This window comes from Ambystoma mexicanum, chromosome 5p (genome assembly GCF_040938575.1).
Source record: "Ambystoma mexicanum isolate Mex_15411 chromosome 5p, UKY_AmexF1_1, whole genome shotgun sequence".
In the NCBI taxonomy this organism is placed as follows: domain Eukaryota; kingdom Metazoa; phylum Chordata; class Amphibia; order Caudata; family Ambystomatidae; genus Ambystoma; species Ambystoma mexicanum.
Window position 1 is genome coordinate 757,002,897 of NC_090930.1, and position 12,990 is coordinate 757,015,886.

Below are 12,990 nucleotides of genomic sequence, written 5' to 3' on the forward strand. Positions count from 1 at the left end.
GTAGGAGAAGGGAGTAACGGTGTAGGATTAGAGGTAGGGGGGAGGGGAAGCATATATACAAGCATGAACAGGTCATTAGAACAATAAGAAGAAGTATTTATAAGGGGGAGGGGTTGGGATAGGGTAGAGGAGGGGGTAGGAGAAGGGAGTAACGGTGTAGGATTAGAGGTAGGGGGGAGGGGAAGGGGAAGCATATATACAAGCATGAACAGGTCATTAGAACAATAAGTAGAAGTATTTATAAGGGGGGAAGGGTTGGGATAGGGTAGAGGAGGGGGTAGGAGAAGGGAGTAACGGTGTAGGATTTGAGGTAGGGGGAGGGAGGGGTAGGGTAAGGGAAGGGGGAGTGATCTGGTGTCCTCATTGCCTTTAAGTAGTATTTGTTACTGATTTAAGGTCAGAGGGGAAGGAGTGAGGATTGGGGCTACTTACTTTGATTGTTTGAACGCGTTCGCTGTTGTCCTACCTCAGTGCAGAGTACAGCCTGACCTCTGCCTGACCTCTGCCATTGCTACCTAGGGGAAAGGAGGTGCATTATTTAACACCTCTCAGGCAGATGGTTGTACAAGTTTGAGAATAGAATAGCATGCCCACCTCGTGCTTCTACTGGCCAGGGTGGTATTTCATCATATGCACTCAATAAAACTGCAGCATAACATATAGCGTAGCATGACATCAGTGTGGTACATACTAACTACGCCAATGACTCACAAATTCTTGTTAAATTAACAGGAGATTATGATTTGGCTGAAATCAATAAAATGTTCGCCATGGTGCAGAAATGGGTGGCTAATAATAAATTAGTGCTTAACGATGGTAAAACGGAGCTCCTTATTTCAGGTTCTGGGCCTAGATTAAAATAATTGCATGAAAAGTGCTCACATTTTAACATTGCAGGATGTACCATTCAGCTTTCATCCCACGTGAAGACACTGGGAGTCTATAATGGCTCCCAGATGTCCTTCTGTAAACATGTAGTTCTGTTCGGTCATCATGTACCTATATAAATAAGCTTCTATATCAAATAAGCCCATATCTATCCAAAGGAAACAGAGCATTACTAGCCACTATTGCAACAGCCTATTGCCCGGCAGTGTGAAAAGTAACATCAAGAAACTACAGACCTTACAAAATGGTGCTATTAGAGCCATTCGTGGGTTTGAGAGAGGCAAGCATGCTACCGCTCCACCACATGACCTTCATTGGTTTCTGGTGCAACACCACATTAAACACAAAGTTTTAACACTGACTAAGAAATGTGTGGTTGGGTCTGCTCCACACTATTTGAAGAACCGAATACACATTAAAACTCCTCTAAGAACCTTACGCTCTAATGAAGACACATCCCTTAGCCAACCTCATTCTAAATTGACAAGATACAGAGCCACAAGTTTCGACGCTTGGGCTCCCAAGGAATGGAATGACTTACCTGTTGTTTTGAGTGCCTGTCCTTGTATCTTGAAATTCATAAGAGACCTTAATACATTTCTGTTTGATAATGGGATATATTTAGTCTTCTTGGGGTTAGCTGTGTCTGGTATTTGTTCTTTGTTGTGTTCTTGTAAAGCGCTCGAGGCCTTCTGGTGTGTGGCACTCAACAAATATTGAAATAAATAAGAATAACACACAACACATTGAAGAATCTCTGAATAAGAAGTGAGATCGCTCAATGCTTTGTTTTTTGTCAGCTGAGAAATGCAACATAAAAAATTGTGTTAATTTCCTTTGTAATATGTGTTGAACACTTGTAAACCATAATTTCTGTCTAGTTAAAGGGCGTGAGGTTCCTTTGGAAATGTCACATTGCGGACTAAAACTAGGGCCTATTCAGGTACGCAGGCAAACATAAATGACACCAAATACAGGGTACAGCACCAAGGCTGAGGAGGCATAGTCAGGTAGGTTGCAGGCAATTCTAGGTGCAGCACGAAGCATAGTCAGGTAAAGTACAGGACATAATCAAATATATTTGAATGAAGAGGTCTGGGAAACCCTCTACCGTACGAACACACCCCATTGACCTGTTCTTGGGTGGATGGCCACCGGGAGGGTCTCAACCACGCTTTAGCTCACTATGTTTTTCACAGAGGAGAAATGTCCATACACATATCAGTCTTTGTCCCACCTATAGTTAGTCCAGCACCGAAATGGTAGGCAATTCTCCTCTGAACAAGAGTACCAACAGCAACCCCAGACATGTGTTTCGGCCTAGTCGGGCCTCAGTGAGGTGGAGCTGTGCCTCTCTAAGCACAGTGAGAAAGGGGTCCACATCTGGATTCTCCTGGTAACTTAGGGTGAGAACCCAAAGTACCCAAAATGTGCTTAAAGAGTTCTAGGAAACCCTGTACCGGTACAAACACAGCCCATTGACCTGTTGTTGGGTGGATGGCCCCCGGGAGGGTCTCAACCACACATTAGCTCACTATGTTTTTCACAGAGGAGAAATGTTCTCGAAGAGGGGTGCCTATGGACTATTTTTTGATTGCTTAAGGGACTTAGGTTTAGTCACCCTAAGTTTCCTAGGGTCATCCAGACGGCTCTACGTTATTTCGCCGCGGTATTTTTCATTGCAGGTTTTTTCATCACCATTTTTTTTCGAAAAACTCATGGTTTTTTTTTGGGGGGGGTTAACATCCCCCCCCTTTTTTTTTTTTTATTCCCTTACACCCACAACCATATATTTAATTTTTTTAACCCCCCCCCAAAAAAAACGATTTTTTTTAAAAAAAACCTGTGATGAAAAATACTGCAGTGAAATGCGTGTATATCATCCAGACGTGGACCCCTTGCCTTGCTCACTGTGCTGAGAGAGGCACAGCTCCACCTCACTGATGAGGCCCAACAAGTCTGAAATACGTGTATGGGGTTGATGTTGGTACTCTTATTCAGAAGGGAATTGCCATAGCATTTTGGTGCTGGACTGCCCATGTGAGCAGGACAAAGACTTATATGCAAATGGATCTTTCCCTTCTGTGAAAGGTGCAGTGAGCTAAAGTCTGGCTGCAGACTCAGAGTGGGTACCTTCCCAAAGAACAGGTCATTTAGCCGTGTTCGTTCTCGCACAGGGGCGCCTATGGACAATTTTTTCATAATCATATATAATATGGACGATGTAAGGCGTTAGTGAATCCTGTTTTCTAGATCATGTGTGAGTTGTGTGGGGACTGCAAGGAAAGCGCTGTCAAAAAACATTTTGGGAAGTTGTACAAGTGGAGAAGCAGATATTCATCAAATTATGCATCCTTTCTATTCTATTTTATTATATTTAACGCCAAATCGGAATATCGTTTGTCAAAACAAGTAGCCTATTTCAAGGACCTATGTATTCTTTTGGTATTCATGTCTGCCCATGTCAATATTTTGTTGGCTCAAAGGAGTACAATTTTATTGTTCACATATACACAACTCTTGCACCAGTTTCCGTCATTTTCAGCATTTGCTTCCGCATCTCTATACAGAGGAAGCGCGGCAGATGTGTCAAAACAATGGCGGTACATTAGAAAGTCAGAAATGTACCTCGTACGCATGAGTTACTGGAATACATCGTGCTCAAAGTACCACTGGTTAGCTTTACATTTGGACTAATGTAAATTGAAAGAATGCTGAGGTGTTTGTACAATAAGATGTCATGTCAGGGTTAACAACAAAAGAAAAATCTAAATGGCTACCCTCCACCCCCACTGCAGTTTTTCTAGAATACATCGAATTTGTAGGAGGAAAACCTGCTAATTTCACAGCAATTACATTGAAACAGAAAACTCAAAACTATCCACGAGCACCCCTTCTTTTGCCGCCTCCCAGTCACACTTTGTTGTCTTCCTATTCTACCTCCTGAGCACTCAACAGATGTGTCGCTCATTGCTACAATGCCCCCACCTGATCTCTGACAACCCTCGAGCTGGCGTCATAGTTCCACTACTTTTTTTGTTGCATTTCTAACTCAATAACGGGTGAAGGACCCATGCATTGTTGCGCTTGCTAGAAGGTTGCGGTCTTTTAAGTGTGCTTGAGATGGACAGATAATAAAATAGATATTTTTAATAATAACATGGAAATTTGTTTTAAGAATTCCAATTTTGTTAAAAAAGGGTTACTGTGTTTGGTTGATGCTACACATTTCTCAAGCAGTCCATCGTTTGTTTCTTTGACCCCGGGCTGATAAGGTGCCCAAACAGCGCCGGCATTGTTATGATATTGCTGTGAAGAGGCAAAAGCAGATTAGTATTAAAATAATTCAAACTATTAAAAAGAGCGAGAATAGTATGGATGAGAAGGCCCCCCTTATCAGAAAGGAAAAACAAAGAATGAAAAATTGGGGAAAAGATGACCGTTCTCGGTTATATCAGCAGGATGGTGAAGCCATGCGAGGATAGTCCCTGGAAGTCGAGATGCACATGTATGGGCATTAACAGAACGAAGGACAGAAGCGTGGGTTCAGTGTTTTTGGTAATTGTATAAAAAGAAAAGGAGAAGAAAAATGTGCACAAACAGGGAGTGGGACTGGTAGCTGGTGTATGAATTTTGGGATTGAAGATGTGAAAAAATGGATCATGCACGCTAGTAGTATGAGAGCCAGAGGCTCAAACATGTATAATCTTGTGTTTAACAAGTCGCCCGCACTTTGGTCGGGAATATTGTTCATTCTGTTCAGAGACATTGTGATTCATGGAAACATGCACATTTTGTCCTCGTGTTCAAAAAATGCAATAGAATATCCTCTAGTAATTATCGTCCAATAACATTAATGGATGCAGACTCAAAGATGTTTCCTTGTATAGTCTTGGAAAAAATAAATGAACGGGTAGTGGAAAAACAAATACTGATTAAGTATCAGACTGGCTTTTGGAGTAACATAGGCACTGACTGCAATGGGTTTCTTTTGAGTTGCATCCAAAAAATGGCTTGGAGGGATACAAGAGGACTCCTGAGGGGGAAGCATGGCAGGCGGGCCCGTGGAGCGAGGGACCAGAGGGGAGGGGGCCTAGAACCAGGGGGGGAAGGCGGGAGAGGGTACGAGTTAAAGGGATTTGTCGGAAAAGTGTGAGATATGTTTTGCTACACTGTATGTTATTCGTCCTGCCTTGGTTTAAAATAAACATGTTTTAAAAAAAAAACACATGCATGCCTTTAAACGTTTTCAAAAACACTATTAGAAGAAAATATCCTCTCTTGGTTTTGTGTGTGTTGATTTTATGAAAGGTAAATGCCATTCGTCCTGTGCATTTTGGATAGTTATGCGAAGCTGATTTAATGAAATGTGCATATTTCACCTTGATATGCTAATTTCTGGCGACGTCATCTCCCATTGAGTGTGTTGATGAGTCCACCCACTTTTATTTTTAGGACTTGACCCCTGAAGCTACTTTTAGATGGCAGGGCTCCGGCGAGCAAGCCCTCTCTGGACTTTCTCGCCGGAGCCTTGCCGTTTCTAAGAGTAGCTTATGTGACTAAAAATGGCCCAGGACGAAGCGGAGACATTCAGCATGATAGCTCTCTGCCCCTGTTTCACCCTGGGCTCATTATCTGCCACAGGAGCTACGTTTGAGAACGGCAGGGCTCTGGGAGCAAGCCCTGCTCATTTCCTAAGTGTGGCAGGCTGAAACGGTGTCCGTATGACTGTCTTTCAAACACTGTTTTAGTCTGCCACACTTAGGAAATGAGCAGGGCTTGCTCCCAGAGCCCTGCCATTCCTAATGTTACTCTCATAACTGAAAATGAGCCCGGGACAAGGCATAGACATTCAGCATGATAGCTAAATGCCTCTGTTTCATCCTGGGCTCATTATCTGCCACAGGAGCTACGTTTGAGAACGGCAGGGCTCTGGGAGCAAGCCCTGCTCATTTCCTAAGTGTGGCAGGCTGAGAAACGGTGTCTGTGTGACTGTCTTTCACACAGACACCGTTTAAACCTGCCAAACAATATTTCCATGATCTTCTGCCCTTCATGTTGCTTGTGCCCTGAGCAAACATGCAGTGTGTCGCAGCAATATATGTCTGTGTTGCCGCCAGTTCTTGCAGGGACTCAGAAATAAAAACACAATTAGCCATTTAGCTGTTGTCATGGATCAGGTGTTATACAGTGAAATACGTGTTAGGGGATGAAAGATGCATAATTCTGCCTTAAGAGTCTTATCATCTGACATGGGCTTTCAGGGGCTACTAGTTCTGGATGGATTGCATTATGTATCACGTGATATTTGATTACGACACATGAAACACTGTTTTTAAAATCAGGATGGGATTAAAGACATGCCACATTTCTAACATGGGTTTCATGTCATTTGCCCATGCCCTTCCCATGGACCTTCTGCATTTCCCTATTTCAGACCCTGACACAGTACTATTGCTCAGGTGCCCCTGCAGCTCTGCCACCCCTTGTTATAATATCACACTTCAGGAAATCAACAGCAATCAGTTCTGCACGCACAGGCAGGTATCACTTTTGCAGAAAAAGCACTTTATGTTAGGATTTTTCTCCAAGCCCCAAGAGGAGTCGCTATGATTTGCATGGTGACTATCTTGCACTGATGCATGGTTTTTTTGTTGCAATCAGCTGCCTGGGGAATATTAAAATCTCAAGTTCTGTTTGCAAATACAATGGATGCTCAAGGAATCGCTAACATTGAGCCCTTGCACTGAGGTCCATGCATTGTTTCATGTAATTGATCCATATATTGTGATCTGCATATATTTGCATCAGGACACATGGGAAGAGGCCATGTATTTGATGGTGGTTAACATTTTAAACATTTCAACTTCTGCTGCGCAAGAAGTATCTTCAACCTTCACACTGAATGTCCCAATCGTTTTCCTACAATGTGAAAGTCTTTTTATGAGAAAGCTTCTACTAAAAAAGAATGCAATAAAGAGGTTTTTGAACTTATTAACGTAATCGTGAAGGCATATGCTACTGCCTCTATTTATAAAGGGAAAATTAACACCTAAAAAAATGAGTACAAGTTCCAATGTTCATGAACATCCCCCACCCCTGATATCACCCGCAAGTAGCTCGCTACTGTTGGCCCTCCACTGAAAGTAGCTCAAGCCAACCCAAAGGTTGGAGACCCCTGCTCTAGAGTCTCTCGTGAAGTTCTCTCTCTATGGTCATTTGGGGCTGTGTCATAAGAGAATATGGATTTTGGAACTTTGTTTCAAAAAGTTTCCAGATTGACGGTGGAGAGATTGCTTCATGAGGTTTCATTTTAATATTCATGAGATAATATGTATCACAGGGAGTATCCCATTGGAATTTGCGCATGTAGATAGATATTGTAATTATCTGTACACCAGGGAGAATTGATACCATGTGTTATTGGTATGGCCTGCCCTTTTACATCTACAGTTTTTATATTTTGGGAAATGGTTAGAGATTTGGCTATTGTAGAAACTGGCATTTTATGGGGCAAAATGTTAGAAGGGAAATCATTTGCACTACCTATTGCCGTTAGGTTTTTAAAAATGTGTTTTTTCTTTTAATTGTTACTACTGGCGAATTTGGAGGGAAACAATGAATTTTGTAATTTAATAATACTTGTTTTAGAGAGTATTGTATGCATTTTAAGGATGTTTTTGAGCCTGTGATGACATTTACTTTTTTATTTTTTATTTTATTTTGTAACTGTTGTTATATTGGATTGTTTGATGAATCCAAATGCAATTAAATAAATAAAAGTGTAAGTGAGCTACTCTGCTGCACCTTCCAGGTCAGACAAAGGAGTTCAATTCACTGACAACTTAAATAGTTCACCTGTTGGGCTTGAACTGTCCACCGAACCTTATGTCACATTGTCCTTTAAAAGTGCCCGGCCGGGTACCAATAGTCAACATCTATAGAAAGGCGAAACTCCATTCCATGATTTGACAAGTTTTGTGGTGAGCTCATAGACTTGTGGTACAGCTACAGATGCTTAGTTCCCTCGCCTGCCCAAAGTTTCACCTCCCGAGGTTTAAGGAAGTGCAAGCAGACAAACTCCTTTGCTGGGATCTAAGATAGGGAAACAACCTTCGCTGCTTCTTATTCGGCTGTCAGGCCAGCATGTGCAGCAGCGTCAGGTGGGATTGCTTTCTAAACAGATGGAGCCTGTATGTTTTAATCTGTCCTCTTAAGTGAGCTCAAAAGAATTCCCAGATCAAAGGGTTTGTTGAGGTACCTCATATTGCTTTTCTTGTTCCTTAATAGGCCAAAGGAGGAGATAACATAGAAAGGACATGATGGAAACAACAGCCAATGCATCAGACACCAACTACGATTACAGCGAATTCAATAAGCCATGTGAAAAACACATCCTCTTTGAGTTTGGTGCTCTCTTTACAGCTGTCCTGAACTCTTGCATCTTTGTCGCCGCCCTTATTGGGAACACTTTGGTCCTCTGGATCGTGGCCAAATATGAAAATCTCTCCTCCATCACCAACATCTTCATCGTGAACCTCTCCATAACCGATTTGGTTTTCTCCTCCGTGCTTCCATTTTGGGCCGCGTACCACTGGTTTGGATGGATTTACGGAGAACCTCTCTGCAAAGTCATGAGTGCCATATTCTCAGTGGGATTTTACAGCGGTATCATCTCCCTGACATCGATGACAATTTACCGGTACGTGGTCGTGGTCCACCCCCACTCTGCTTTAAGGACACGGAAACCATGGAAAGGGGTTGTGGTATGCCTCATTATTTGGTTAACTAGCTTATTAATGGCTATTCCTGCAGTGATTTTCTCAGAGGTCCACCCGGACAATGATGGATTCCTCAAGTGCGACTATGCCGATGCGACCTGGGAGGTGTTCAGCACATACCAGCAGAACCTATTGTTTTTGATTTCTTTTGCCATCATCACATTCTGCTATGTATGCATACTCCGCACCTTGCTACCATCCCGTCCCCAAAGGAATCAAAAGACCGTGAAACTCATACTAACCATCGTGGTGGTCTTTTTCCTGAGCTGGGCACCCTACAATATTTTGATGTTCCTGAAATCGATTGACCATCTACAGACAGACTGCAAGATAAGTGGCCACTTGGACTACGCCATGTACATCTGTGAGAAAGTGGCCTTTTCTCACTGTTGCCTGAACCCTGTGCTGTATGCCTTAGTTGGGATAAAGTTCCGAAGACATTTGAAGCAAATGTTCTACCGTCCTTGCATCTTCAAAGAGCAGAGCTCCAACATGCGAGTGAACTCCCAAGACAACTTGCATCACGAAGACTTCTCCCTCTACTGAAGCTTTTCTGACTGCCAGTGATCATGAATCAGATGTAAACCCTGTGAGTGTGTAATGGACATAGTTATGAAAAAAATGGGCTAGCTTAAAGCTTAGAAAGAACTCGATGACTAAAAAATAGACAGCAGTCATTCATGATGTTCTTATTTTCTCTTGCTGGCGAATTGATGAACTATTGTAATGCTCTGTGATGTGTGATCAAAATGGAATTGTATCTTGCGGACTATGAGGAACTCATGCATGTTCATGTATGATGTGCTGTCATACCCATGACCTTTTCTGTGTTATTTGGAAGGCTTCTAACAGGAATCTCCTACTATTCCGTAGGGTAAGTAAATGCATTTGTTTAAGCAGATGTTAAAAGTAGCAATACAGTAGGGATCAAGGCTCCAGTAATAATCTGTTGAAAGAGAAGAAGTCTGTAGCCCTGTGCATTTTATTAACAGTCATGGCCAAAACTGCATTTATACTCTGCGTAGGGAATGCTAGCCAATCAGGATGCCCCAAAAGCAGGTTGTTCCCACTCATCCAAGCCTCTCAGCTCTGCATCCCTCACCCGTCACCACCTTGTGTACCCTCCTGCTCTAACTGACACCCACGATGGACACATGCAGGGGCAAGGGGCACTTTGTGAACCTCCAAAACGAAAAATATGACTTGTCCAAACCTCCGAGGAAGCTGAACCCACTGCCACTAGCACCCGAGATGTGCACAGGCAGGAGATAGAGGCTGTTGGGAAATTTAAAAATGAAAATTATCTGAGCTTCTGCGGAAGCTTCATCAGTAGGCTAAATCTCTCTTCCATGTTGATAACATACAAACAGAAAACTGTTTTAGTCTTCTTGCGCAACTACTTCTGAGGCTATGGTACGTCGTCATTTTTAGTTTTGGCTACAAGGTGGCACTGAAAGGACTGTCTATAAGCTGAAACCATAGTCATAAGATGTGTGGGAGAGGGCATGTGAGAAGGGACACACAGCCTGTGAGATTTTGGTTTTTTAAGCCACCCATTGACTGCCCCTGATAACGCTACTCCTTATGACCGGCGCAACCCACTAGCAGCTACTCCCGGCCAAAAACACAAGCCACTGGGAAATCCTTGAGCTACCTCTGTCAAACAGTAACTTTAGAAAGGGCCTCATCACGAGTTGGCCGGTAACGCCGGCGCTAATAGCGCTGGCGCTCTCTGCCCTACCGACAAACCCACCGGCGCTAATAGCGCCGGATCACGGGTTTGGCGGATTTGGAAATCCCCATTCCCCATTGAGCCCATTCGGGAATGCTGCATTCCCCATTGGGCTCAATGGGGAAATTTCGCGCTCATACCGCTGGCGGATTTCCCGCCAGCGGTATGAGCGCGAATTTTCAGCGGATTTCACCCCAACTCAGAGCTGGGTCGAAATCTGACGAAACCCTGATTTGGCAGACCCTTAAACCCGGCGGTAACAGGCTACCGCCGGATTTAAGGGTTACTGCCAAACTCGTGATGAGACCCTTTATTCTGTGAATGGCATGCCAGCGTTTTTTCAAAGCAGTCGCCTGGGGTTTAATGATTTAATTGCAGGTGATAATGGCTGCTGATGTAATAAAAATGCCCTAACCAAGTGTGTCTTCAACCACTTGATTTATACGCAGTGATTGTACCCTTGCAGCTGACCTGTTGCTAAAAAAAGTCCTGTTGTATGCTGTTATGCAAATATTAATGTATTCGCATTTTTAAAGTGCTCACACATCCCGGGGGCATCGAGGCGCTGTTACAGGAATATGTCTTAGTTGCATATATAACGTGAGGTTTCTAACCGCGGACTGGGGATCGAACCTGTGTTGCTTCGTGTCGCCTTGTTTCCGAGGGGAGCGCGTTGCTGCTGAGCTATCCTCCCAGGCTTATAAGATTATATACAATATAATGATGCATAAACTTAAACAGAACAGTGTTCTTTGCTATTGGCATCACTAATATGTGAAAACAAACCCTCACTTAGCAGCTATTTGCACTTCAGCTTGGTAGGTGATGACATCCCTGTTGGGAGGAGCCCACCACCAGGCAGCCAAGAGTTCATACTCATTCTGCAAAATTACTTATTTAGTGTCAGTAGAAAGCATTGTTTAATCACATTTTCTCTTTGGTGCCAATGCATTCTGTCTTGAAGCTAATTTTCTAAAGGATACAAACGCAGATTTACAGGGACCTGGGACATAATGTTTAGAAATGAGATATAAATGCTGAGAAATACTGCCAACAATCTCAGGGGAAACCTGCTAATGACGACTGAGTATCCCAAGCGCCCTTACACCGACCTACCCCCACCAGAACACACTAAGCCCGAGTCAAAAGACATACAGTTACTCTGCTCATTATTGGGAAACGCGTTTGCCTGCCAATCGCCACCATTGTGGCTTCGCTAGCCTGTCAACATGCTTTGTTACTAAGTCAATGCAATGATGTATGGTTTATCTTATCATTGGAAGCCAGCTCAGCCCGTGTAGGTGCATCAAAACCCTCCTCAAAAGGCCTTTCCAGAATCATCACACTGCCGGCCACTCATGACAATGGTAAGGGTTTGGGCAGAGAACTGCAATCATTTCTGATCTCTACCTGAGCGATCTTGTTAACTAAATGCATCATTCTGAAGTACAATCTATGAAAACCGAATAGCAGAAACTATTTTTGATGAAACAACATAAAATGCAGTTCTTTAATACCTAAATAGTCAGTAGCATTGTCTTCCCCAATTGGTAAAATTATAAAGGTGTATACAATACTAATGTAAGTAACCTGCGCTTCATTACCAATTAAGTGATTTATCTTCTATTTGAAAGGCGCCTCTTTGGTTGTTTACTAATTGACCTATTCACATTTGACTTCGGGAGAATTGACCTAATTTAAAAGGTCACTTAGGACATATATGCGAGGGAAACCCCCCCGCAACCCCCAACCCAATACAAAACCCCCGGCAATCCCCCATCCAATCTTCTGATATTATTTATAATGCAAAACCAACCCAATACATATATAAAATAATTAAAATAAAATAAAGGTCAATTGTGCAGAAGGTCAATTAGGACCAATATAATTCGGTCAATTAGGACAAAAGGTCAATTCTAAAAGGTCAATACCGCCTCTTTTAATTGTGGACATTAAAGTAACAACATGCCCGCTGAGCTATGACACATCACCCATTGATTGTGAGTCATATGCATCATGGTATCCTTTAAAGGATGGTACATTGTTTCACACAGTCTTTTCCATGACTGCATGTCATTTTATTGAGGCATATTCGTATGGTTTTTCCACTTAATCCAAATGTATTTGGGCTTGTGTTTTGCTTTTAGAGTTTGCATTGTGCAGCCACGTCATAGGATCCTACATGGCAGTCGTTCGTTGACATCAGACGCATTGATTATTCTTTGCATGAGGAGTAGGTTTTACACTCCACTTTTTCACATGCATATGATTCTGGGATATCCATTTTCTATCTGCAAAATGGTATTCCAAGCAAGTAGACACTTTGTTACTTTTCAGATTTGGCCATTAGGGGGTGCTGAAATCATTGCAGATAAGCCAAAACTATGGTCATGAAAAGTGAAGATAGCAGAGAGATGAAATGAGAGGGGGGGGGGGGGGTCACACAATCTGTGGGTGTTGTTTGGGTATTGTGAGGTTGGCATCATGGAAGTCGACACAGACAACAGATTCAATGTATAACAAAGGGTTTTATTAAAGAAAAGGTCAGGATGGAGTAAGGCCTAACTTGACCTATGCTAAGGTGGGATT

The 12,990-nt window shown here is 42.8% G+C and overlaps 1 protein-coding gene across 1 annotated transcript; it reads left to right on the forward strand.

Moving 5' to 3' along the window:
* The first annotated feature begins 8,184 nt into the window (after positions 1 to 8,184).
* On the forward strand, positions 8,185 to 12,752 carry LOC138481185 (chemokine XC receptor 1-like). Its single transcript, XM_069613150.1, has one exon. It carries the CDS (start codon positions 8,208 to 8,210, stop codon positions 9,213 to 9,215), a length of 1,008 nt encoding a protein of 335 aa, XP_069469251.1. The 5' UTR covers positions 8,185 to 8,207; the 3' UTR covers positions 9,216 to 12,752.
* Positions 12,753 to 12,990: the final 238 nt, after the last annotated feature.